Source organism: Heteronotia binoei, chromosome 11 (assembly GCF_032191835.1).
Source record: "Heteronotia binoei isolate CCM8104 ecotype False Entrance Well chromosome 11, APGP_CSIRO_Hbin_v1, whole genome shotgun sequence".
NCBI classification, from domain to species: domain Eukaryota; kingdom Metazoa; phylum Chordata; class Lepidosauria; order Squamata; family Gekkonidae; genus Heteronotia; species Heteronotia binoei.
The window spans coordinates 59,392,249-59,420,041 of NC_083233.1; the positions used below are offsets into that span (position 1 = coordinate 59,392,249).

Consider the following 27,793-nt stretch of genomic DNA (forward strand, 5'->3'; position numbering starts at 1 on the left):
CAGAATGGATTCCCATCTACAGATTTCTCACAATTGAAAAAGTAGATTAGAATTGCCCTTGAGCCCTTATGCGTGCCTTGACCTGAAGGGATCAGAAGGAAATCTTACCCTTGTTTCACTGCCCACTTGAAGTACAACCTAGGGGGTCTAACAGAACAACTAGTAAGTGATCCTTCAATAAACATCCTCAATTCACGCTTCATAGAGTTTAGGGGGCTAAACCAGAGGTCCCCAAAATGGTGCCCATGAGTTTCATGGCACTTGCTGACACTCTATCTGGCACCTGACAAGGACTACTAGAAAGTGGGTGGGGCTTTTGCCCAGCAAAGATTCTGATTGACCACTGGAGATTTGATTGGCTCTGCAGAGTTTGTAAAATGCTGCTTTGGCAGCAGCTGCACTACAGCACAAGGATCTTCACTGAAGGTAAGCTGTGGCAGCCATTTTGTGATGCGCTCCGCCTCCTGCAGCAGCCATTTTGTGGCTGTGGTGACCACACTATATCAGAATTCCAAAGGTTCCCACAGACTCAAAAAGTTTTGAGGACCTCTGGGGTGAAGTTAAAGTAAAGCTATTCAATTGTCAGAAAAGGATGGACATAATGACAAAAAGCACCCTTTCCTTACCTAGAAATATAAATTATCAAAATACACATCTCCCAGTTCCACATTATAGACTAAAGATCATTTAAGAAAAAAACAAAATAGCACCAAGGAGACACTTTCGCTCCAGGCAAATCTTATCTGTAGCACCAGAAAACAAAAGGTCTAGATAACCCTTATTGGCCCTCCCTCCTGCACCTTTAGACTGAGATATGTACACTCCACCTCTTTCTATATATAATATATTTATATATATCTACACGCACACACACAGACTGCTTCTTCCCAGGGCCGTGCACACCCCCACCCCATGACCAGATATTATTACGAATAACAGCTCAAAGGAGCTCCTGGTCATGTCAAATACAGCATGATGCCTCTCTGCTTTGGGGAAAGGGGAAGTGACACCCGCAGCCTAAGGGGAGCTGTGCGGGAGGGGACCACTAACCCAGCGACTCACACGCCACTCAGACCTCTGCTGTACAAGGCATGCACGGATGGACGTTTGACCACAGGAGGGTTTACATTCTTCTTCTGTACAAAAGCGTGTTCGGACGCCTGTCTGCGTTCCACTGCCAGACTGCACTGCAGCTCCCTCCGTCCGCGTCACTCGGGGATCTCTCCCAGCAACCTTCTTCTTCTTCTATCCCACTCTTCACGTCCGCTGTTCAGGCGCGGGAATCTGGCAGGAACAGGGGAAACTTCCCAAGCACCTAGATCTTCCTTCAGCCTACAAAAGGAGAGGGCAGGGGAAAGGCATGCTTAAAATTAGACGGCAAGAGGAATTTCAGCTCCAATTCAGTAGTGGTGCCTTAAGCACCAAACACAATGGAAAGCAACCATTTGGCTCATTCAGTATAGGAAGTACAAATCACTCCTCAGATCCTTAAATTAACCACCAAACACAATGGAAAGCAACCATTTGGCTCATTCAGTATGCTACCAAGTAGAAATCACTCCTTGGATCCTTAATCCCACACACCCCCCTCAAGGTCTAAAGAGGAAACAGCCGAAAACTGTGGTTTTAGATTTATCAACTGGAACACTGGGAAACATTTCTTCTAACTTAAAGGGTTTTAAAAAAATAGTTTGCCAGACTGCGGAAATGAGATCACCTAAGAGCCAAATAATGGCTAACTCTTCAGCTTCACGTCCAAACTGCTACATGTTATTTAATCCAAAAAAGCAGCCAGGGGAGAGTGGCCAATATTCAACCGCCTAGAGAGTCAACATGGAGCCAAAAAGTGGCCTGAAACTTAATTAAATAAATAGATGTGGACTGAAGCTAGAACACTGGCCCTACATCCTTCTGTTAATAAAAAATCAGCACTTTAAGCCCTGGCAGAGGAAAAAGACAGGCACCCGTATTGACTTTGTCTTTTTTCTCCTACTAAATCTCAGGATGAATAGCACAAGGTGGCCATTTTAAAATCCTTTCTTATCAACCCGCTGATCCCCATATTGCCTGCTGCACCTTCATTTTAAGGCAAAAAAATATACCTGGAGTCAGAGCTCTCTTTTTTTACCACAAAAAGTCTGGCAGGAACTAATTTGCATATTAGGCCACACCCCCTGACATCACCATTGTTTCTCACAGGATTTTTTTGTAGAAAAAGCCCAGCAGGAACTTATTTGCTTATTACACACCCCTGACACCACACCCCTGACACCAAGCCAGCCGGAACTGCGTTCCTGCTTAAAAAAAAAAAAAAAAAAAAAAGCCCTGCCTGGAGTTCCAATCATAGCAGCATATCTGATTTGGTTTTCTTGCTGAAGGCAAATAAGGTTTTTAAGCCACATGGGAAAACAATTGCTACTGTTAGTGCATTCGTTTCACTTTAGCCCCTGGTGAACAGAACAAGTAGGTCCTGGAGATCAACCATAATCACAATGGAGGGTGGATTCTATGGTTGAGGTCCCTCCCACAATGCTTTGGAGGGTGGATTCTATGGTTGAGGTCCCTCCCGTCCACGAAACCTGCTCTCCTACGGCTCCACTCTCAAATATCCAGCAATTTTTGTACCTGGAATTGGCGACCCTAAACTGTGATGACTAAAGTCAACCTCTGAACAGCAGTGTCAGGAGGCAACATCAGGTCTCAGCCTCTATACACTGTTGGTGGTCCTCCAGAGGAACTGGTTGACCTCTGTGTGAGACAGGCTGCTGGACCTCTGGTCTGATCCAGCAGAGCTATTCTAACATTCTTGTCTTCTGCAAGCCGCTTTCAGATCTCTTAAAATAATTCTGTTTCTAGCTAAATTAATATTACAGTTCAAGAGGGTTATAGAAAACTGAGATGAATGAAACTGTTTAACAGCAATGTTCACCCTGGACTCTCACTTCTTTCTCATTACAGTGTATTTTTAAAATGAAATAATTGTGTGAGTAGCTAAAAAGTGTTCGCACTGGCAATTTTCTACTGGTTAAGTGACAAAGAAGAAGAAGACTGCAGATTTATACTCTGCCCTTCTGTCTGAATCAGAGACTCAGAGTGCCTTACAATCTCCCTTATCTCCTCCCCCCACAACAGACACCCTGTGAGGTGGGTGGGGCTGAGAGGGCTCTCACAGCAGCTGCCATTTCAAGGACAACTCCTGCGAGAGCTATGGCTCACCCAAGGCCATTCCAGCAGCTGCAAGTGGAGGAGTGGGGAATCAAACCCGTTTCTTCCAGATAAGAGTCCGTGCACTTAACCACTACACCAAACTGGTGACAGAAAGCTTACTGAATGGAGGACCCTTCCCCTCCTCAGGTGCTGCCCACATGCAAGGCTTGCCAGCCTCCAAGTGAGGCCTGGCAATCTCCTGCTTTGACAACTGCTTTCCAGTTGGCAGAGATGAGCTCCCCTGGAGAAAATGGCTGCTTTGAAGGGTGGACTCTAGGGCCTTGTACTATGCTGAGGCCCCTCCCTTCCCCAAACCCCGCCCTCTCCCAGATTCACCCCCCAAAGTCTGCAGGTATTTTACAACACAGACCTGGCAACTCTAACACAATATTTCGTGCACTTGTCTGTGTCCCCTTTGTCTAGGGCATGCTTTGCAATGGGGTGACTTTTTTTGTGCGGCTACACTATGCTTGTGACACAGCCTCCCGGAAGAGGCTTGGGGGGCTTCTATTCTCCTGACTTTCTGACAAGGTTGTAAAATGGAATTATTCAAAGGAATTTAGGGAGTAGCCCAGTTCTGGGTAAAAAAAAAAGAGAGAGAGAGACGTTTAACTGGTTGTGGTTTTATGTTGGTTATTTTAACACAGCTTTAAAGGTGTTTGTTGTTTTTCATGTTTAATGTTTGTAATGTATTTTACACACTTCTAAAGTTGCCTATATTTATTGTTGCTACCTGTCTTGGGTCTCGAGTTATCAGGAGAAAGGCAGGCTCATAAACAAAAATCCTTGGGCTCATTGCGGAAGTTCACCAAGATGCACTGCTGAATTTACACTGGTCACTATCAGTCATGTAACGAGTATCTAAGGCTGGGGCGTCAAACTCATGAGGGCTGGATCTGACATAAATGAGACCTTGTTGGGCCAAGTCATGCGTGTCATAAAATGTTATGCCAGGCAGCAGAGATATAAACTTTATAAAAGACGTAAACACAATTAAAGATTTTAAAAACTTTATGCCTTAAAGATTAACTCTTGCAGCATTTCGTTTAATAGTTTCTGATAACTGACACCTCTTGCTCTGAATTATTGCATCAAAATCTGGAGACAATGTCTGTGCTGTAGCAATCTTGAGTATGCTCTTCAGGTATGTGTCTGTAAGTTGTAAACCTGCTTTTGGTTTATTGACATTCACTACAGAAATCTCAAGGTCAATGCTTTGAACCTAAGACTCAGGGGAAAACATGAAATGGCTGGGCATTGTGAGCTTTTGTACATAAATTGCTTCATGAGCTGGTCAGCCAATGGAGAAAACAGAGGTTTTGCTCTGTAGCTCCTGTGCAATTAAGCAAGCCTGGCAAAGCAAGCTGTGATGCAGAAGGAAGGAAGGAAGAGAGAGATGACAGTAAGCTGCTCGCAGGCCTGATAACAGCCCTCCTGGGGCTTGATCTGGCCCTTGGGTCACATGTCTGACATCTTGGTGTAACTCGGTGGCAGAGTGTATGCTTTCCATGCTAAAGATCCAGGGTTCAGGCCTTCTTGTCTCCAGTTGGAGGCTTTGGCATCAGATGCCGGAAAAGGCCTTTCTTTGCTCAAGATCTTGAACCACGGTTGCCAGTCTGAGCAGACAGCACTGAAATGCCATCAGGCTCTCTCAGAATAGATTCCTCTGTTTAGGAATTATTGCTTTAGAGACTAAAGCATAATTTGATGAACGGGCCTGGCTTGGGGGTGGGGGAGATGAGACTGCATTTCACTGACCCAACCAGCAGAAATTTACTAGTTGAAGAATTACCTTCCAGGACATCTTGGAAGGATGTGGGGAAAACCAGGTGGTAAAAGTCGACACAGGGTCAAGCCTCAGCCTTTCAGGAGGGCAAGAAGAAGAAGCAACCTCTCCCCACAAGGACTTAATTGGGGACTCTGAGTCAACATGACCCCCTTGAAACCTCACTGCCAATAAATTAATTTGGCCATCTTCAGCTGCTCGGTGCCATTACCAGACTGCGCATTGCCAGCGTTTGACTCACTAATGGAACATGCTGGCAGCCAAACTCTGATCTCATTTGCAGCTCTCTGAATGGAGACAGAAGCTGCTGCATCTCCAGCATCCCACTCTGGGCTAGGGGTCCCAAATCCCCCGGTAGGCCTGGAGACTCCCGATTTGGAGCCTCCTCCCCCCGCTGGCCATAAAAGGGAAAGCGGGGGGGGGAGGGGAGGAGGAGAACGGCAGCCCTTCGCACCCAGCCCCGATCGCAGCAGCCAGAGCTCTTCCGTTTTCTCAGGCTGCTTCCCGCCCCCAGTCAGCTGGCCGGTGAAGGGAGGGGAGCCCAGCCACGCCCCCAAAGGACCATGTGCCTTTGCACCTCCGGAGGTGAGTGAGTTCTGTCTCCTGCATCAGATTTCCCAGAAAGGGGGGGGCGGGGGGGAGGGGGGTGGAGAGGGAAACGTCTTCTCATAGGGTATAATGGGGAATTGATCTGGAGGTTTCGGGGGCTCTGGGGGAGCTGTTTTTTGAGGTAGAGGCACCAAATTTTCGATATAGTATCTAGTGCCTCTCCCCAAAGTATCCCCCAAATTTCAAAACGATTGGACCAGGGGGTCCAATTCTATGAGCCCCAAAAGAAGGTGCCCTTATCCTTCATTATTTCCTATGGAAGGAAGACATTTAAAAAGGTGTGCTGTCCCTTTAAATGTGATGGCCAGAACTCTCTTGGAGTTCAATTATGCTTGTCACACTCTTGTTCCTGGCTCCGCCCCAAAGTCTCCTGGCTCCACCCCCAAAGTCTCCTGGCTCCACCCCCAAAGTCCCCAGATATTTCTTGAATTGGACTTGGCAACCCTACTCTGGGCCCACAACAAGAAACCCAGAGCCTGCCCTGCCCTTTGGCTTTGGAGCAAAGGCCTATGAGCGGGGAAGGTGCCAGGCAGCCGGAGCTGGGGATTAACATAGCGAAAGGAGCATTGAGCAGCCTGAAGCTTTCTTGAAAGTTGCATCTCCTCTTACCTCTGGAAGACCTTGAACATGACGATCTAAAAAAGCAAAATTTTGTCATTCATTTATTGGCATCAACAGGCATGTAAGCAGTTCAGTGCAACCTGATACTGGGCCCAATCCAGCATGTGGCTGGCAACTAATCTTCTGGGAATTGTAAAGAAGAAGAAGAAATTGGATTTATACCCCACCCTTCACTCTGAATCTCAGAGTCTCAGAGTGGCTCACAACCTCCTTTAGTTTCCTCCCCCACAACAGACACCCTGTGAGGTAGGTGGGGCTGAGAGAGCTCTCAGAGAAGCTGCCCTTTCAAGGACAACTCTGTGAGAGCTATTGCTGACCCAAGGCCATTCCAGCAGCTGCAAGTGGAGGAGCGGGGAATCAAACCTGGTTCTCCCAGATAAGAGTCTGCACACTTAACCACTACACCAAATTGGTTCTCTTAGTTCCTACTGTGCTTTCTTACATTTGGCTTAAGGTTGCCCAGTTCCAGCGAGGGATGAGAGGGGCTTACTGAGAGCAGCAGGGAGGCCCATCCAGCCTACAGCAACATGTCCACACCACTGCCTACATGACTCAGAAGTGACATGTCCGGGTAATTAGGGCAAAGCTCTGGTATTTAGGCAAAAACTTCATGGCAAATTTGGCTTCTACCATAGAGTTTTTGTCCAGAGTGTCACCCTGACATCCTGGATGTGATGGCATCACTTCTGGGTCAGGTGAGCCGTGATGTACACACGTTGCTGCATGTCAGATGGTTCTCCTTTTTTAGGGGAAGGTCACCCCCCTGCTGGCCAGTTGATTGAGGGTGTGGAGCTGATACCTAGAAATGGGAGACTCCTACCTCCACTGGGGGAGTCTGGCAACTCTAATGTGGCCCATTGCTGAGAGACCACAATGTGAAACTTGTTGGTGGGGGGCAGTGGTTAATAGTGCCAGACTAGGATCTAAGGACCTAAGTGTGAATCCCCACTTTACAATGGAAGCTTACTGGGTGACCTTTGTCCAGTCACTCTCTCTTTGGCTGTTGCTTTGAGAATGAAGAACAATGCTGTAAGATGGACTTCATTGCACAGAAAATCATAACAGAAATACCTAAATAAACATATACTTGCACTCCAAGAGTGAGAATAGACACTATCCCCTCAGTTTCCTTGTTAAACTGATGCTCAACAGCTTCTTCTCTTACTTACAAAAAATTTAACCTGAAAAAAATTTAACCACTGAATGTTGGACATTCAGCTAGAGGGTGGGCAGGCAGGCAGGTAAGCTAGGAGCTAAGGGTTTTGCTGTGTAAACAGAAAACCGTTGTCTTACTAGGTTTGCCAACCTCCAGGTGGGGCCTGGAAATCTCCTGCTATTACAACTGGAGATCAGTCTGGAGATCAGTTTCCCTGGAGAAAATGATTACTTTGGAGGGTGGATTCTATGGCATTGTACCCTGCTGAGATTCCTCTTCAAACTCCACCCTCCCCAGCCTCCACCACCCAAATTGCCATATATTTCCCAACCCAGAGTTGGCAACCTCCTTGACCAGCAAGGAGCTGCCCAGACAGATGGACGGCTTTATATCCCTTACTAACAAGAGCGTGGCCTCCCAGCATCACCTGGTTTTCCAGGCTGAGAGGATCATGGGTAGCTGAAGCAAACTCTAATGCAGACAAGATGGAGACCTTCGTGGATTTACACAAAGGACAAATTTCCCCACTCTAGATCTTTCTCTCTGGAATACTACAGATTTTTTAAAAAATTGAGCTGGCCCATTTTGCTTTTGTTTTCCATATTTAAAAAAACTGTAGCTCAACAGCCTTTAACCTTTTGTGCCTCCCTGAGAGCCACTGCTTATTCTTATAAAGCTGTGGATTTTTTAGTGGGAGGGACAGCTCATCTTTTCTCTTTAGTTTAAGAGTATTGTTTCCTCACATACCTGTGAGCTAAGCAAAAGTCCTCTTCCATGACTGTGTGTGGGCCTATTCCGTTGCCCTGCTGACAGACACTCAACCATATATTATTACAGGAAACAAGATGAATGCTCATGGATTGTTAGGGGATAAACAAACTTAGAAACTTCACACACACACATATATAGATGCGTAAATCTCCCCTTCTAGGATTCTATAAGTCAAAGGAACTTGGGCAGTGCAATTTCCCTCCGTTGTCTCACTTTTACCACCTCTGAACTGGAAAGTTCTTAGCATTCTCAGGTGAATACCATCTAGCCTGGGGGATCTGTACTCATTCAATGCAGCCAGGTGCTTTTCAACAACCTCTCTGGCCATGTCAACCAACAGCCCAGATGCCGTGCATTGCCTACTACCATCTCTAGATGAATCTGTACTCTTAATCTGGGGGGGAAACTGAGGCAAAATAGGCATTAAGCTTTTCTGCTTTCTCTCTGTCTTCTGTCAGAGTTTCTCCATTTTTGCCCAGTGCCTTCATCTTACATTTGCTTCTCACATATCTGAAGGTGAACATCCACAAGGTTAGAGTTGCCAACTTTGGAGACTTTGAAAGTCAAGCCTGGGAAGGACAAAAACCTCAGTAGAGGATAATGCCATAAAGTCCACCCTCCAAGTCACTTTATCCAGGGGAATTGATCTCTGTTGTCTGGAGATCAGCTGTAATTCCAGGAGATCTCCAGGCTTCACCTGGACATTAACAACAACCCTACATGCAGAGGTGAATGCAAAGGCCTTCACAATGGTGATGGAATTTCCATGTGTGAGTTTCCTCTATACTTTCCTTGTTCATCCCCTTATGGCTGTATAATGCCACCTGACCACAAATGCCACCCGAGAGCTTTTTGTGGGCTTAAGAAAAGCTACAGGGATACTGTACATTAAAACAAGAGCTGGCAGAAAGTACTCCAGTGGTGCGTGGAGGAGAAACCTTGCAAAGGGGACGATAAGAAGATAATGTTGTGTGGATGCTCTGGAAAACACCGTTCCAGCTGTGAGATCCTGGCAGAGCAAAATAATCTTATGGATCAGCCTTAAATACAGAGGCGATGCTCACATCGGTTTCTGGGAGTCCACATCTCTGCCCCTAAGGGCTGCTACCTGTGAATCTGGAGCAATGAGAAGGTTTTCTTCTGTTCAGCCTCACCAGGGAGACAGAACAAAACTTTGTTCTCAATGACAGCGACTGAGTCAAATGCAGCAGATGTGAGATTCAGGGCTTTTAAACAAAAAAAAACCTCCAGTGCTCCGCTGTTTGTCATGTAAAAACATTGCCCACTGCTGAGTCAGCTGGCCTAGTCCCATAGCTGGGGCAATGCCTCCAAGCCTTTAGCTGTTTTTTTGGACTTCTGCACAGCTCAGTGGGAGATGCCTCCGGAAATCTTATCAGTCCAATTTGAATGCAGATAATTAACTCCGCCGAAAAATTTTGACGGAGCATCTCAGCGTATGGCTGGGTAAGCTGACGGCGTGGGAAGTGACTGGCAGCGTTGTTGGCATGGGACCAGGCTGGTGATGGCGCTGGCAGGGAAATGCAGGGTTTTAATTTAACATGCTGTGCCACATCTAGGCTGATGGAGCAAAATACAACCCCATGTTCCCATGCCAGACTGGCACAGAAGAGCCTGGCTGGGCCTTTCAAGGTGATGTCAGATTGCATATTTAACAGCTGCAATCCGTGGAGTGCTACACCCTCCTCTCCCCCCCCCCCCCATACACACAGTTTGCAAACCAGAGACACAGCAGAAGCCCAGGAGTCAAGTCACTTAGCTCTGGCAAGGGCAGGTGGGCACCCACAGATTCAAGGCTCTACTCATGAGGAAGCACAAGAAAACAGAATGAAAGAATGGAAGGCTGTGTGTTTGCAAAACAGCACTTTTAAAGCCTGAGCTAGGAAGCTGCAGGATGGTTTCAAGCCTAATAGGCAACCTCACAGCAACTCTCGATCTCTCCCTTTGTTGTCTGAATGCATGCGTGACTGTTGTTCGGGCCAAGGCAGAAAGCAAAAGAGAACAATTATAAGCGGATCATACATTCAAGCCATTGCAGGTATGGCATGGAGGGGGAGAATGAATGACATGATCATCTGCATCATGGAGGGGGAGAATGAATGACATGATACATCTAGCCTAGCATCCCGCTACCAACAGTGGACAGCCAAATGCTTTTAGGAAGCCCATAAATAAGATAGGAAGGCAGCCATTCCCACTGACTGGCCCCTTATAGCTACGTATTTTCAACAGCAAACTAGATGAGAAGTTCAGAAAAATGTAGCTGGATCTTTCCAACATTTTCAAAAAGTACCTTGAAGGTATAGAAGGAGAGGAAAAAAATCCTTCGTCATTCCACTATTTGGTCAATTAAAACTGAACTCTCCCCTTTCATTTGCCTCACCACCTGCTATTATTAGCCCCAGGAAGGTTAGTGAAAAAGCAGGGACCCATCTTTTATACCTCCTTCCCCCCCACTTCCAAGACTAGTGGCCACAAAGGAGGGTGGGTGGATAGGTTTCTATGGAATGATTAAATCACCTCTCGTCTGAAGGCTTATAGGCCCAATTGTAATCAGGTTTCTTTATTAAAATGCTAAGATCCAAACACAGATCTCCCAGCATTGGGTACAGTTTGACTCTCAGATACGCAATTGTTATATGCACACACACTTGCACACGCAAGCCTTGAAAGGGTTACATTAGCAAATAAGTTTGTGCTTTCCTACTGTCAATTTGCTGTTCAGTCAAATTGAATTGCTGCAAGGAGTTCTAGTGATTGTTTTCCCTTCCCAGAGGGACTCGCTTTGAAAGGCAGAATGGATGGCTTTGGAATTATGAAGAAAGTTTGGCTGAAGTTTAAATGAACATAGATGAGTAGGAACGGCTATGTAGATGAGAAGAAACATCTAATTATTCTCATCCAAATTTGCTAATATTTATAATATTTCCATATTTTCAGTTATGGAAATTATCGGGGAAGAAGAAGAAGAAGATGAAGAAGAAGACTATTGATTTATACCCCGCCCTTCTCTCTGAATCAGAGTCTCATAGCAGCTTACAATCTCCTTTATCTTCTTCCCCCACAACAGCTACCATGTGAGATGGGTGGGGCTCAGAGAGCTCTCCCAGAAGCTGTCCTTTCAAGGACAGCTCTGGGAGAGCTATGGCCATCCCAACAGCTGCAAGTGGAGGAGTGGGGAATCAAAGTCAATTCTCCCAGATAAAGAGTCCACACACTTGACCACTACACTAAACTACCGTAGGTTAGGGAGTAACAAAGTACTAAATGTGGTTATGAAATACTAAATTGGACATATTCTGGGCTTGCAAATGCTACTTGTCTGTTAACATAGCAAGCAAGAATCATCTACAGGTGACCCTATATGTATAGAAATTGGGAAAGGATTGGACAGCCCCCTGACTGGACCAGGTTTGAATACCCACTTTGCCATGGGAACCTGCCGGGTGACACTGGGCCAGTCACATGCTCTCAGCCAGGGCTTTTTTTGATAGAAAAAGCCCAGCAGGAATTTATTTGCATATTAGGCCACACCCTCTGACATCACCATTGTTTTACACAGGGGTTTTTTTGGTAGAAAAAGCCCAGCAGGAGTTCATTTCCATATCAGGCAACACCCCCTGGTGCCAAGCCAGCCAGAACTGTGTTCCTGTTCAATAAAAGCACTGCTCTCGGTCTCAACTAACATTCAGGGCTGTTGAGAGGATAAAATGGAGGAGAGCGATAGAATGTGCTTTGGGTCCCCACTAGGGAGAAAGATAGGATATAAATGAAGTAAATAAATAAATGTTAGCATGTGAACACACAAACAAATTATGAACTTTGGCTTGTGTGGACAAGCAGACTAGTAAGATGATTTATGGTTCAGCGCATACTATAACTGCCTTAAAATTTGTCTTTAAGAGGTTTGTAGAAATGCCTTTCCAACTCAAAATTATAGCACTGGAAAAGTAGCAGGAAATGGCAACTAAAATGACTGAGGGGATGGAACACCTTCCTTATGAAGAAAGGTTAAAGGGGTGAGGGCTCTTTAGCATGGAGAAACAATGACTGAGGGGTGACATAATAGAGGTTTATAAAAATATGCACAAGATAGAGAAGGAAGAGAAAGAAGTACTTTTCTCCCATTCTCACAATACAAGAACTTGTTGGCACTCAATGAAATTAATGAGCAGTAGGCTTAGAACAGATAAAAGGAAGTACTTCTTCACCCAAAAAGTAATTAACATGTGGACTTCACTGCCATAGAAAGAGTTGGTGGCTACAAGCATGGACAGCTTCAAGAAGGGATTAGATAAACATATGGAGCAGAGGTCCATCAGTGGCTGTTAGCCACAAGGTACAGATGAAACACTGTGTCTGGGGCAGTAATGCTCTGTACTCCTGGTGCTTGGGGGGCAACAGTGGGAAGGCTTCTGGACCTCCTGATGGCACCTGTGTTTTGGCCACCATGTGACACAGAGTGTTGGACTGGATGGGCCATTGGTCTCATCCAACATGGTTTTTCTTATTTGTTATGTATCACCACAAAAAAATAAAAGTCCTGGGTTTAACTATCTAAATAAAATAAATAAACCAGTTGGCAGAACTCTCTAGGCCTAACCTACCTCACAGTGTCATCAGGATCAGAAAAAGAGACCATCCATCTATATAGAATCCTTTACTCAGTTGACTTGAAATCGACATGGCATATTCCCCAGTAAATGTGGTAAAGGCTTTTTCTTCCAACTCAGAATATATTAAATTGCCCTATTCATAGCACCAGAGACAACTGGTTCATCTTCTTCAGGGGTCTCCAACCTTTTTGAGCCTGTGGGTACCTTTGGAATTCTAAGACAGAATGGTGGGCATACCCACAAAATGGCTGCCGCAAGAGAAAGAGCCAGCCACAAAATGGCCGCAGCAGTTTACCTTTGGTCATGCAGTGAAGATCCTTGTGGTGTAGTGGTAGCTGCTGCCAAAGCGACATCTTTAAACATCACAGCCAATCAGAAGTATTACTGAGCAAAAGCTCCACCTGGCCCTACCCACTTTCTACAAACACTTGGCAGGTGCCAGAAAAGGTTGTGGCAAGCATCACAGTATCCATGGCTCAACAATGGGGACCCAAGATCTAAACAATGCTTGTTTTGAAGTGCAACAGTCTACCAAGGCCTTCAGCTGAGGTCTCTCCTGTTCAAACTGCCAAGGATCCTTCAACTGAAGATGTCAGGAATTGAACCTCACAAAGTTCATGCTGTGCTGCTGATCTTGTGGTGCCTTCCCTCCTCCTTTCTAACAACTTATGCATGTGGTTCCATTTTAGGCCCATTTCTAGCCTTCCCGGGATTAATCCTTTAATAATCCTTCCCCTGCATTTTCTCCTGCAATTTTCTTCCTCCGATCAACCCCCACAAAGCATCATATCCAGTCTCGGCAAATGATCTAATCTCCAAGCATTTCCCCAGGAACGGAATTGTCACGGCAACATGCATATGGTTATGTGACGCACTGTTTTAGATCTGACCTACAATGCGGAGTGACCGCGCATCGTTCATCAACCTAAATGAAGTGAGAAAGAGATGGATGGCAGGGATGCGATAAGGCGGAGATCGAAGGAACGGCAGAGATTGTCACAGATGGTGAGGTAGGGGTGGGAGTCGGGCTATGTGTGCCTTGTCTAGTTAATTATTCTAGTGTGCTGTTTTCATTTTCATCTGCATCGCAGACTTGGAAATTCACCAGAAGAGTTGGATGGCTTTATTCTCCTAGTGCACAGCAGTCAAGACTCTGATTGCGCCTGGTGGAGCCTCCCATCTGAGCACCTTCAACACCTCTCAAAGTTGTTTCAAAGCATTCACTAACTTGCCAAAGAGACCCAGAAAATTAAGATCAATTAACAGCCACACTGTGTTCTGTTGTCTGTCTCTATGGCAAGGAAGGGATGCAGGCCATAAGGCAGAGAGGTGACCAACTGCTTATAGACTTCGGTCAAACTCCACATGAATTTGAAAAGGAATTTTAGAGTTGTTAAAAAGCAAATGCAAGGAGGAGGGACAGGAAATCGGGGTTGTACTGATTTGTTAACATATTTACCTCCCACCTTTCCTGCTATTCAAGATGGCACAAGATGGTGCACATAACCAGCATGAACCTTCAGTGGACCCAAGGCAAAAATCAGTACTGAAAGATAATACTGAAGATGCAGAAGAAGATATTGGGAGGGACAGCTGCTCAGTAGTAGAGCATCTGCTTGGTAAGCAGAAGGTTCCAGGTTCAGTCCTCGACATCTCCAACTAAAAAGGGTCCAGGCAAATAGGCATGAAAAACCTTAGCTTGAGACCCTGGAGAGCCGCTGCCAGTCTGAGTAGACAACGCTGACTTTGATGGAGTGAGGGTCTGATTCAGTATAAAGCAGCTTCATATGTTCATATTGGATTTATATCTCACCCTATACTCTGAATCTCAGAGTTTCAAAGCAGTCACAATCTCTTTTACCTTCCTCTCCCACAACAGACACCCTGTGAAGTAGGTAGGGCTGAGAGAGCTCTTATAGCAGCTGCCCTTTCAAGGACAACTCCTACAAGAGCTATGGCTGACCCAAGGCCATTCCAGCAGCTGCAAGTGGAGGAGTGGGGAATCAAACTCAGTTCTCCCAGATAAGAGTCTGCGCACTTAACCACTACACCAAACTGGCTCTCCTCCACTGGCATAGTCTAGTGACACTTTACAGACTAATAAAGTTTGCATTGAATCCAATCAGCTTTTCTGTTGGAGAAAAATAGAGAAAGGGTCCTGTCGACTCTTTCCAACAAAATAGGCTATGCTGAGAATCATGAGACCTTTGGGGGCAAAAGCCTTGCAGGATGGCGGCTGCAGTACGCAGTAGGGAAAGTGAAAAAGCCAGCTGGATCCAACCCTTTTGAAAGCTTATACTGGAATAAATGTTATTAGTCTCTAAGGTGAACACATGAAGCTGCATTATAGTGAATCAGACCCTTGGTCTACCAAAGAAACAACTTAGGGGAGGGATGGTGGCTCAGTGGTAGAGCATCTGCTTGGTAAGCAGAAGGTCTCAGGTTCAATCACCAGCATCGCCAACTAAAAAGGGTCCAGGCAAATAGGCGTAAAAAACCTCAGCTTGAGACCCTGGAGAGCCACTGCCAGTCTGAGTAGACAATACTGACTTTGGTGAACCAAGGATCTGATTCAGTATAAGGCAGCTTCATATGTTCAACTGTCTAATCAGACTGGCAGCAGCTCTCCAGAGTGTCAGGCAGAGGTCTTTCACATCACCTACTGCCAGATCCCTTAACTGGAGATGCCGGGGAAGATCATTTCAGAGGGTAACCATGTCAGTATCTCCTATTCACCACTGCTGTATCCCCAATCTAGATACACCCTCCACTTGTGTGTGCTTTTTAAGGGACATGCAATCTATCAGGGGTGGCCAAACTTGCTTAATGTAAAAGCCACACAGAATAAACATCAGGGAGGGAGGGAGGGAGGAAGAGAGAGGGAGGGAAAGGTGAAAAGGTAGCAACTTTAATTTTAAATGCATTCTCAAACTCACCAGCTGACTTGGCTTGGATTTAATGGGACAATTGCCTTCTCCAAGCCAGCCAATGGGCAGCGGGGGCTTTGAGAGCCACATGTGGCTCCTGAGCCAAAGTTTGGCCACCCCTACAATAGATCCTAGCTGCACACGCTCTAAAGTGCACTTTCAAAGCACTTTCAGTCTACTTTCCAACTGGATTTCGCCACTTCACACAGTAAAATCCAGTTACAAAGTGCATTGAAAGTGTGTTATTTAGTGTGTGTTATTGCAGCCCTTGAGTTCAAATCACAGAACTCAAGCATCGTGCAGTTTGGCCCCCAAAACGATGATGTGCAGGAACTGGACAATGTGCTTCAGCCTATTAATATGTCTTGTTTCTGCTGAAAATGTGCACACCATTTACCCAGAGAGCTGCTTGAGGGAGTTGTCAGCTGCATGTGATGAGGGTGTGGAAACAAAAACTGAACCCAGAGTTTGAAGAGGGAAACTAAGATGGAGTCAACTATCTGTCACAACTCATAGCTCTAAGCCTATGCATAAATATCTTTAGCAAGAAGAAGCCAAAACTTTGTGAATGTAGAAACAGAATAGTAGTTGTTTTGTGCCTAAGATTATGGAGTCCAGGTTTTATCATATGGCCACTTGACTCGTCCAATATTGTCAAAGCATTCACTTTATTACAAGAAAATAATAATTTATCGTTAACAAGTTCAACCCTTGAGTTAATTACAAAAACAAATGAGTCACTGAGCAGTAATGGAATTGACTTTCAAATAAAATGTAATGAACTGTAATAACGTTTAGGCATTTTTCACTAACCAGTTCCTTTCGTTGGCTTTTATCTTGGAACATCAGGGTCAGACTACAATTTCCAAACATGTTTTTTAAATGAAATGGAAATAGATACAAAACAAAGCCACAACCAACCATTTCAAAAGCTCAGCTGCAGCCATTCTTCTTGCTTTGGAGATCCCTGTAATTATTTATATTTATTTATTTGTCTAGATATTTATCCACCTCTTTTCTCCCCAACAGGGACCCAACGTAGCTTAAAACATCATTTTCCTCTCTTCTGTTTTATTCTCACGGCACCAATCATGCGAGGGCGCTCAGGCAGAGAGACAGAGATTGGCCCAAAGTCACCCAGCAAGCTTCCATGGCCAAGAGGGGAATCACATTCAAATCTCCCATATCCTATTCCAGTGCTCTAACCCAGGGGTGTCAAACTCATTTGTTATGAGGACCGGATCTGACATAAATGTGACCTTGTCAGGCTGGGCCGCATATGTCATAAAATGTAATGCCAGGTAGCAGAGTTATAAACTTTATGAAGGATCCAAACACAATTAAAAAAAATTTTTTTTAAAAAAAAACTTAAAATTAAACATGCTTAAAACATTAGCACCTGTTGATCTTAAAGGTGCTTTCTTTGTATCTCTTCCATTAGATTCAGGGAATTGGCCAAAGGAAATTCTGGCTTTTTCCTTCCTTCCCCCAGGGGGCTAGGAGGGGGGAGGAGCCTCTGCCAATAGATGGAAGCAGGAGAGAGGGAGAAGGAAGCAGATGGCAGCCAGTTGATTGGGCCTGATTGAGCCCTTCGGGGGTCTGATTTTGCCCCCAGGCCGCACATTTGACAACCTTGCTCTAACCAGTACACCATATTGGAAAGCAGCCAATAGGAAAGACTTTTCTAGGATGCTTGATTTGCCCTTGATTAGGCTTGCTGCAGGAGCAAGCAGCCCTCCCTTCTGTGTTCTTTACTACCCAAATGACTGTACCATTAATTCCAGCTAGGATGTATATAACTCTATAACGTCAATCTTAATAGATTGTATTTCATGGGTCTGCTGACCAGTGTGCCTTCCAATCAAGTCTATACAGCATTCAGTGCTTAGGCACTGGAAATGGCAACCCAAAGAAACCAGAAGGGGCACTTTTCAATCTCCCAGGATATTGCATTTCTGGTCACAAATTCACCGTATGCATGCAAAATTACCCTGGTTTGTAGACAGACAGATCTTGATATTGCCATACTGTAATGCTTCGGCTGATCCTATCCATCCTCTTATAGCTTGAACTAATTTGTGTAATTGTTACAAACTGTACGCATCTCATACGTGGTGCCGTGCCAACAGAACATTACCTCACAGGGTGAGGTGCTCCTGGATGAGCCTATACCTAAGGCCCCTTGTGACTGCTTTATTCCATCAACTCCCTGTTTTCTGAATGTGCTCATTTATTTTTGCATCTCCCCTTGAAAAACAATCCCCACCCCAACTGGATCTGTATAATCTTCACTGTCCACTTCTCTATCTGGTGAGGTAGGTTCTTGCCTAAACAAAAATACTTACAGAAGACTCTTAAATCTTTTAGGTGTCACAAGATGTAAATCAGGCATCACATCAAACTATGGTTTGAGCCTCAACCATGGTTAGATCAATTAATAAATTCCATGAATAAATTCTGAAGGAAGAGAAGACTTGAACTATGTCAAACAGCCTGCCAAGCCATAATCATCACAAAGTCATAGTTTGCAAACCCTCTTCAAACCAGGGCTTCTGATTCTAGTTTGCTGGAGGACTGCAAACCACGATTTGCCTGTTCAGACATCACACCTCACCATAGATAAGCTCCTTTAACAGTGGCTTGTTTTTAGAGATTACCCAGATATCTTTATAATGGACACCCTTCGTGATTTAGTTTGATATGATGTCCTGTGTCAACTTTAACTCCAATGGACTTAAAAAGTTATAACTCTGCTTAGGATTCTATTGTAAGGTGTACTTTTCTGTGTATAATTAGGTGTGTGGATCCACTTATTCACTCATGGCCCTGTTTACATGGTCAATTTAATCCAGACGAAGTCCTCATTTACTCCAGATTCATACCAGAAATGGACATCTGGCATGTTTAAAATCAAATCAGCCCAACAACTCCCCACAGTTCTCTTTTTATTATGAAGTAAGTTAAACCATGAAGAAAACCAAGTTTTCCTTAGTGTGGATGTGTTCCCAAACGACCCTTTCAGAATAAAATACCCATTTTGTATGATGTTTTCTCTTTCCAGAAGAGCTAGTGAGTTTTTTTCTTTTTTAGCCAGTAGTGGGGCCAGAGAAAACACAGAGGAAAGGACAAACATCATAAGAATGAGGAAAAATAACTCAGGAAGCAGTGGGAGAGAAAATAACAGGCAGTGGGAAGGTGGCTAATAACACGCCAACACAATGGGAAATCTTCACTGGGCTTCTGTGTCTTCAGCAAATACAGCCAATATATTGCAAACACCAACTCTATGCTTGGCATCACAAGAGCTGGAAAGAATATAAACAGAGTTTCTCAGGGTACCAAATTCTTCATCCCAGACTGGCCCCTACCACACTTGGGCCCTTCCGTAATTAGCTGGGAGCATGTCAACCACTGTGGTCCAGGTAGGTGAATGGTCTCCGTTTCATTCCTCCTTACATTATTTCTCAGAGGGTTCACTCCTCTGCTTTTAACTGCTGGTTTTGTTTGATTTTTTTCCTCATTATTGAGTGAACGGCATCACCCCACTGGGTACAGGCCAGAGCGAACATTAGAGCAGATAATGGATATCACTGAAAACAGCCTCAGTTCCAGCTCATACCCATCCCTGACACAGCAGAATGACCCTCTTCTAAAGCCCACTGATGTCAATAGATTTAGAAGGGTGTAACGTGGCTTACGAGGGCATCTTTGAACACACAACCTGCAGCAAGATAACGTGAGGTGGGTCTTGGGCACCGAAAGGTCATTCCTGCTACCTGAGATGCTTGAAACTGGTGAATCTTGAATTGGGACTTGCCCCCAAACTACTCTTACATTGTAGTGCTAATGTCCCCACCTCCAAAGCTTCAACCGAGGATTACTGAAGACTGGGCTTTGTTCATATTAATCTGTATATCTAACAGCAATGTGTGATCTCCATCTGCAGATAATTAGATCTGCGGATCGGGGCCACACTGACACTAAACATATTTTCCTGGCCAGGAAAATATATATATATATATATATATATATATATATATTTCTGTAAAAATATACACACACACACACATACATATATATATATATATACACACACACACGTTTAGATTTGCTCCCAGACACCACCACTGTTGTGCCAAGCTCAGTGATGGGGGGATGGGATTGCCTCATGAGTCTCATGAGCCTCTCCCACCCCTGGTATTATAACGACAGAACCAGTGGCACTCTACCCTAAATATTGAAGGGAGGGATTATTAACCCAAACACCAAAACAGTTACTAGTAGTTGTGACTACTATGTTTGACCAGAATGTGATCATATAACAGCTGCAATAGCCTTGCAATAGAAAACAAGAAGAAATTTGGTCAAATGAAAGTTCCCATCTCCCCAGTATCCATTGTCCAACAGCGGCTACCTAGATTTTTCTGGGGACCAAATAAGCAGGTAACAAAAGCTGATCTGTTTTGAAAGCTGTCCTAACCATACATCTTGTGGCAGTGGATTCCATTTACTAATTACACACATGTTCACAATTATGTGCATGATCCATTTTCTTTAGTCGTGAATCTATGCCGGTCAGTTTCACAGGATGACTCTAAATTCTATTGTGAGAAAGAGGGGGGGGGGGGAACTCTCTGTCCATTTCCTCTAAAACAGTCCACGAAAAGCATTAGCCCACAACATACTGTACCAACCCACTTGACCAGACATCTGTTGTGGTTACTGAGGGGATACCATCAATATGAAAAAGAAAAAATAATTACCTCTCTTCTGTGATTCTAAGCCTGGTCCCCTGGGGGCAATGCTGACTCGCTCTAGGTAACCATGCAAGTGGTCATTTAAACAGCTGAAACCATAAAAGCTACATCCTTGTAACTGAGTGCAGCTGTAGCTCAATGACTGAGCAATTGGTCTGCATGCAGAAGGTTCAAGGTTTAATTTCAGGTATCAGGAAATTTCAGGTCTCTGCATGAGACCCAGAAAGGCCATTATTAGATCCATCAACAGTGGATCAATATAAGTTTGGCTGCTACTTTAAATTTATTTAACATCAAAAGCATGCTAGATGGATCTAGTTACTGAATGGGAGAAACTGACAGGGGCTCATTCCTATAATCCTAACAAGTCACTGGCAGTAAAAATTGATTGCTGATTCACTCCACATCACTTGCATGTCAGTCAGTATTCTACACGGCATCCATCACAACTGCTTTAAAAGTTCCAGTGGCATTGGCATGCAGAGATTCAATTTGTAATAAAAATAGCACCTTTAAGACCAGCAAATGTTATTGTAGCATAAGCTTTCAAGAAATACAGCTCTCTGAGTCAGATACAATCATATTTGTCAGTCTTAAAGGTGCTACAGGACTCTTTACTATTTTGCAGCAACAGACTAACATGGCTAGCTCCTCTGGATGCATGACAAATTTTTATAAGGGCAGGAAAAAGTACTTTTTGCACTTCCAGGCCTGTAACATGAAGGCTGTAAAATAGTAGACACACGGGGCTGCCTGGGAGACTGTCCAGAAGCTTCCACTGCTAAAGAATTATGTGGCAGGACTGCTGACTAGTGTGGGTCATAGGGGCCATAATGACTCCAATCTTGCTCCATCTACATTGGCTCCCAATTTGCTCCTAGGCTCAGTTGAAGGTGATGATATTGAGCTTTAAAGCCCTATATGGTTTGAGGCCAGCATCTTAAGGGTGAACTTACCTATCCACTCTGGTCATCATTGGAGGCCCTGTTTCAGGTGCCCCAGCCATCAAAGGTTAGTTGAGTGGCAACCTGAAAAAGGGCCTTCTCAGGGATGGTGCCAAAACTCTAGAACTCCCTCACCATGGAGATTCATCTATCTCCTTCCATTATTGCCTTCCATCAGTGGGTGACGACTTTTTGTTTGTTTGTTTCTTTGATTTAGTGCTCTTTCACTGAGTGTTATTAGCCCTCCTTCCTGTTTGTGTGTTTATAAGTCTCTATGTGTTTGCGCATTTTGTGTAACTGTTTTCAGTAGTCATGGTGGCTTCTTTGGCTGGTTCCTGGAATGAGGCCACCTCCTCACCTACTTTTAGGTCCTTCCTGTGACTAAAGAATCCTCACCTAGGACAGCTAAGTGGGAAGAAAGCTACTCTCCATGGTGAAAATCCTTCCATCCATAGAGAACTTCCACAGGACCCAGGCCTCTAAGCCAAGAGCCCCAAACTTTTCTAAGCCCAGGGTTGCCAGGTCCACTTATTCAGCCAGCGGGGGGCAGGGTGGGTGGGAGGGAACCTTCCAGGAGTGGGGAGGGTGGGGCCATGTCATCAGTGCTCTAGTGTTTTGGTCAAAACTCATAGAGTTTTGGCCTAGAGCGTCATCATGCAACATGCCAGGTATGATGATGTAATTTCTGCGTGATGCTTTTCAGAGATGGAGCTGGCTGATGATGGATTGGAGCCCCTGAAATCAGGAGAACTGCCACCCCATGTGCGGGTCTGGCAACCCTATCTGAGCCTGCAGACACCTTGGGGATTCTGATACAGCATCATGGTAGACACAGCCACAAAACGGCTGCCACAGATTACCTTCAGTCACACATTGAAGACATTTATGTTGTGGTAGCAGCTGTTGCTGAAGCAATATTTTTCAAAAATCTGCACAGCCAATCAGAAGCTTTTCATAGCAAAAGCCCCACCCACTTTCTAAACACATTTAGCAAGTGTCTCAGGAAAGATGGTGATAGGCAACACATTGTGACAGATGGACAGGGCAGGCACAAAGGGAGTGGGGACAACATGGGCATTGGCCAAGTCACCCATCTGGCACAAGAAGTAAGGGACTCAGTTGGGGGCTAACAAGGTAAGACATCCTGGTTGGACACATCTAGCCCAAAATGTGCTCGGTAGGCTGACGCTGGATAATGGCTTCAGCTGCCCTAACTGGGGAGGACATACCCTGGGGATGATTGGACTGGAGTGGGTCCAGGGGAGTTTGAGAATGAGGCTCATATGGCAGAATCAGATACTGGGACAGAAATGAATTAAAGGCCATGGTGCAATGCTCCTGGGAGTGGCCATCCACAAAAATTAGCTTGGCCACTCCGTAGAAGAGGCTGGGGGACCTTAACCACAGCCCCACAGCGCTAATAAAACTGGAACAATGAAACAAGCGACAAGAATCTGTGTGGTGTTTTCTTCACCGTGGAACTCTGCCCTCTCCAAAACCTGCTGTGCCCATCTATCCTCCAGGTGAACTGGAATGTGCCGAGCCCTGAAACACTCAATTGAAGCCCTCACAACTGACTAAAATGCACTTCTGATTTATCAAAAAGTCTCTTCACTTCCTAACTTACTTCTAAAAGGAGCCACCGTGGCAGTACCAAATGGTACCATGAGAGGTTCACTGAGGCAAAACGCTGCATGAATTAGAACCCAGTTCCATCAAAGACATGCCCTATTTTGCTCAGCAGGTGGTATTTGAAGTTCCTAACATGTGCATATTACACACACCAGTACAGAAAAAATGGCAAACAGTAGAACCAAAATGTGATTAAATACAAGAGGTATATTCTGTGACACTGCTATATAAAGTTCCAATGGACACAAGATAATCACAGGAAACATTCGCAATAGCTAACCGAATCACCCTTAAGTCTCTGCTATGCTTATTTAATATATGTAGTGAAGAACGGCCCTCCCACACAATAATCCTAAACCCTAAATCTAAATCCTAAATCTAGCAAATAGAAACTAACTTACTAAAAAAATTCCAGTTCAGCAATTTCATGTCAGGCTCTCCCTTGAATTTGTTTGTGTGGAAAATAACGGTGACTTTCAAGTCAGCCACAAAGCAGTCTGGGAGATTCAAGTAATCCCCCCCTCCCTGGTTTCTGAATGTATATGAACTGCAAACAACATGCTATGCTTTCTGTTTTTGTTAACTAATGGTTCGTTATATGAAGTTGGTATTCTATTTAGTTGCTCTATATCTGCGCACTCTTTTGAAACAAAAAAGTGGGATATCAGCAAGCAAACCAACCAACCAACAAATCCAGTGCAGTGACTTCTTCTACTCCATAAAAGCTTTTGCCGCAATCATTCTGCGAGTCTTCAGTTGCCACGAAGACTCTTTTGTTGCTTCTGTTCCATCTTAACAACATTCTCACTATCTATGCATAGATCGTGAGCAAGGCTCCAAGTCGCTTAATGCATCATGTGTTTTTAAAAAAATCCCACAAAGGGTGAGCCCCAAAGACCTCAGACCGAGAGAGCTTTTCAGGGCTCTCGATTTCTGCTGTTTGGACACGCAGCGTGCTTCCTGCCTATGACTGCCTTGCAAAAAGTATGGTCTTCTGGCACCTTCGAGACAAACAGATTTATTGAAGCATGAGGTTTCGTAGGCAACAGGAGCAACCGATTCCTCGCTGGTCTACACAGCTGCCTTCCCACACAGAGCACACGAGTACTCTGGAGGTGGGGGGGGGGGGAGAAGCAATCTGTCTTTTCCCAGGACACTTTTCATGCTCCTGATCATGCACCACACCACACACACACAGGAGAGTGGGAAGCCGCTGCCTGGATCAAGACAGCCAAGAAGCACTAACAGCGGGGAAACTTTCACAGAGTCCCCAGAGCAAGCCATTCTGGGGGAAGCAATGCAAAAAGGAATCTCATGCCTGGTTTGCACTGATATCAACAGGGAGCTGCAACCCTCATCTGCGGGCTTTGCCTTCAGTGGATTAGCCCCCAAAATTATATTAACCCTCAAAGCTGCTTTATACTAGGTCAGATCACCAGTTCATAGAGCCCAGTAACTGTCAACGCTGACTGACCCCAGCTCTCTGGGCAGCAGGCAAAGACTGGTCTTTCCCAACACCTGGGACCTGAGATCTTTTGAACTAGAGGTGCCAGGGATTGAACGCAGGACCTTATGCATACAAAACACATGCTCTACCACTGAGCCATGGTTTTAATGCCCAGCTGCAGGAATAAAGACTGCATTACCAGAACAAGATACAAAATCGACATTATACTTTTTAGTAGGGCCAACCAAAACAACGCACCACATGTGCAAGCTCATACATCTTGTCATTGTTTTGTTTGGCACTAATAAAAGCTATAAAGAGCCCCATGGCGCAGAGTGGTAAAGCTGCAGTACTGCAGTCCTAAGCTCTGCTCACGACATGAGTTTGATCCCAGTGGAAGCTGGGTTCAGGTAGCTGACTCAAGGTTGACTCAGCCGTCCATCCTTCCGAGGTCGGTAAAATGAGTACCCAGCTTGTTGTGGGAAAAGTATAGATGACTGGGGAAAGCAATGGCAAACCACCCCATAAAAAGTCTGCCGTGAAAACGTTGTGAAAGCAACGTCACTCCAGAGTCGGAAATGACTGGTGCTTGCATAGGGGACTACCTTTACCTTTTTAATAAAAGGTATAACTTGGATTTTGTGTCTTGTTCTGGATTCTGAGAGGGCCAATACGGCTATGTATAACTTTGTCCTGTCTTGTCAGAAGTCAGACAGTTGGTCCCATCTAGCTCAGGGCTGTCTGCTCTCACTGACAGAAGCTCTGGAGCAGAGAAAGCTCTTCCCCAGCACTGGTGGGCCATGATCCTCCTAAATGAAGACACCAAGGACACCAGGGACTGGACGCAGGACCTGTTCCTTGCAAAGCAGATGCCTACCATTGAGCCAAATCATTTCAAAACACTGATCAAGGCAAGCAAGGGGCCCGTGCGTGGACACTCCTATTGGAAGACAACCCAAACATAGGGGAAAAGAGCACACTCTAGTTTTGCAGTACCAGAGATCTTTTTCAGCAACTGTTCTTGGTGAAATCCAAACTGCTTTCTACCAGATTGGTTTTTTAAAAGCTCTAGTGACAGCAGTTGGAGAAATGTAACTTCAAGGCAATATTCTAGCTCTGGTGAACTCAAGCAGACTTGTTTCTGGATTGGATAGGCTTTCTGCCTTACTGTCCCCTGAGCATGATGCATGTCTCTCTGCTCTGCTCCTCTGTGCCACATTCAAATAGGGCACTGGGTGCCAAAGGACACACCTGCCTGGGAGAGCTTAGTACCACATTTACCTCCCACCTCCTCTGCCAGCTGAGCCAACTGGGAATTTGCACTTTCAAAGGGGCAGCCACAGGCAGCCGAAATGGTTGGATCACGTTCCTGGCTGAGGGTCAGGAAGCTTCCAGCGACGCCAGCTCACCAACAGCAAGCGCTTGCACCTCTCCTCCAAAAGTGGCATCCCCCACAGCTCCTGGCTGCAACGGGTTCCTTCCGACTCAAAGGTGTCTCCTGTTTTCTTAAGTCAGAGAAGCGGGGGCCAGAAGGAACTCTTCACGGGTGCCATCTTTGGGATCCCAAAGATGTCATCAGTGCTCCATGCCCAGCTCGGGAAACAGTCATTTACCTTTGGTGGCAAGGGCAACAGCTGTAAACTACGCAAAGAGTGTCAGTGTAACTTCTGATGGCTACATAACCCAGGATAAAGTCAGCAAGTAAATGCCTGCACATTATACATACTCATGAATCAAAGCTCCCTCTAAGCTGCAGAGTCTGGTGACCAAAAATTCTACTTTGTGAGCTAGTGGCATTAAAGTTGTGAGCTACTGCAAACATTAGTTTGCTCTGGGGGCATTTTTCCTGAGCTGGAGGCTAAAAAGCTGTGAGCTAGCTCACACTAACTCAGCTTAGCGGGAATGCTGCTCATGAAGCCCCACAAGACGTAAGTACATAAGAGAAGCCATGTCGGATCAGGCCAATGGCCCATCCAGTCCAACACTCTATGTCACACAGTGGCCAATATATGTGTGTAGACCTGCATATGCTCTACATACAGCACTCCATAAACTGTGGTGAGCATGGCTCGAGGATCACCATCTCAGGGCAAAATCCTAAAACTAAACCAAGAAGAGTTTTATCTGGTTATGATTCTCTCAGCATCTCCTATACACAGAGAGAAAGAGAAAGGTCCCTTTGTCTGTGTTCCACTGAAGTTCTGCTCTTGCTGCCCATGAGTTCTGTCTAAGAGAACCCACCAATCTAAGCCCTCCTGCTCTGTGACAAGCCAGAAAAAGAAATTCTGTGGACCAAAGAGGGGAGACAGAGAGGACTGTCCCCTGCTGTTGGCCAGTCATACCCTTTCTCATTTCACAACTGGCGAAGTGGCTCCGGAGACCCCTTCTGTAGACGCACCAAAAGAGGTCCGAGAAGGTCACTGCCAGGTCCTTAACCCCCTCGCCTCTCTTCATCTACCCAGTGCCCCAGATAGAATCTCAGGAACTGCCTTCCTCCATGGGTCCCAGACCCACAGTCGCTCCCGGGCTGCCCCTGATGCCTGGCCATTCCTTTTCTCCCTCCACATCTCTTCAAGAGTCACTTTGCCCATCAGGTCACTTCCGTCCCTTCGTCGCCTCATGTCCCCACTGGACTGAAGCCTAAGGATGTAGAATAAGCCTTCTTTCCCCTTCGTCTTCCTCCTTTCCCCGCCTCGGATCTGAGATTGTATGCTTCTCGGGGCAGAGATCACCGCTGCTCTACACAGCGCCCCGCGCGAGGACGGCTAATCCTAACGAGCCCCGTGTGGGGTCCCCCAAGCGACCCCCCTGGCCCGGACCCCAGCGCGCCCCTCTCACCTGCCACCGGTGCCACTGACTTGCTCGGCCGCCCGTCGAGGCGCCGTCGCTCCGTCCGCCCTACGCGCGGCCCCTGCGGCTCAGCCAGGCCAAGGCGGCCAGCAGTGCCAAGGAGGTGGCCAGGCCGGTGCCGGCGGACGCCCGGCGGCTCCGCGCAGCCCTGGGCGCCGTCCTGGCTTGCAAGTCATCGCCGATCGCCTTGAGGCGCGCCGCGGTGAGCTGCGCCGCGGAGACGCGCGCCCCGGCCGGGCTGTCGCCGTCGCTGCTGCTGCCGCCGCTTGAGGTGGTGGAGGTGGTGGGGCAGACACACGCGGCCGGGGGGCGGCCGGGCAGGGAGCAGGGGCACATGGCGAGGCCCGCAGCTGCCGCCACCGGGCCGCCGCCGCCGCCGCCTCCGGCCAGCCCAGCGCCGATCGCCAGCCTGCAGGAGTCGCGCCGCCGCTTCGCCGAGCTGCTGGGGCTGT

The 27,793-nt window shown here is 46.0% G+C and overlaps 1 protein-coding gene across 1 annotated transcript; it reads right to left on the minus strand.

Annotated features, from left to right (window-relative positions):
- Positions 1-312: 312 nt before the first annotated feature.
- HRK (harakiri, BCL2 interacting protein) lies at positions 313-27,793 on the minus strand. The gene is made up of 2 exons (XM_060249632.1): positions 27,330-27,793; positions 313-1,332 (listed from the first exon to the last, which is right to left on the minus strand). Exon 1 carries the CDS (start codon positions 27,675-27,677, stop codon positions 27,390-27,392), a length of 288 nt encoding a protein of 95 aa, XP_060105615.1. The 5' UTR covers positions 27,678-27,793; the 3' UTR covers positions 313-1,332; positions 27,330-27,389.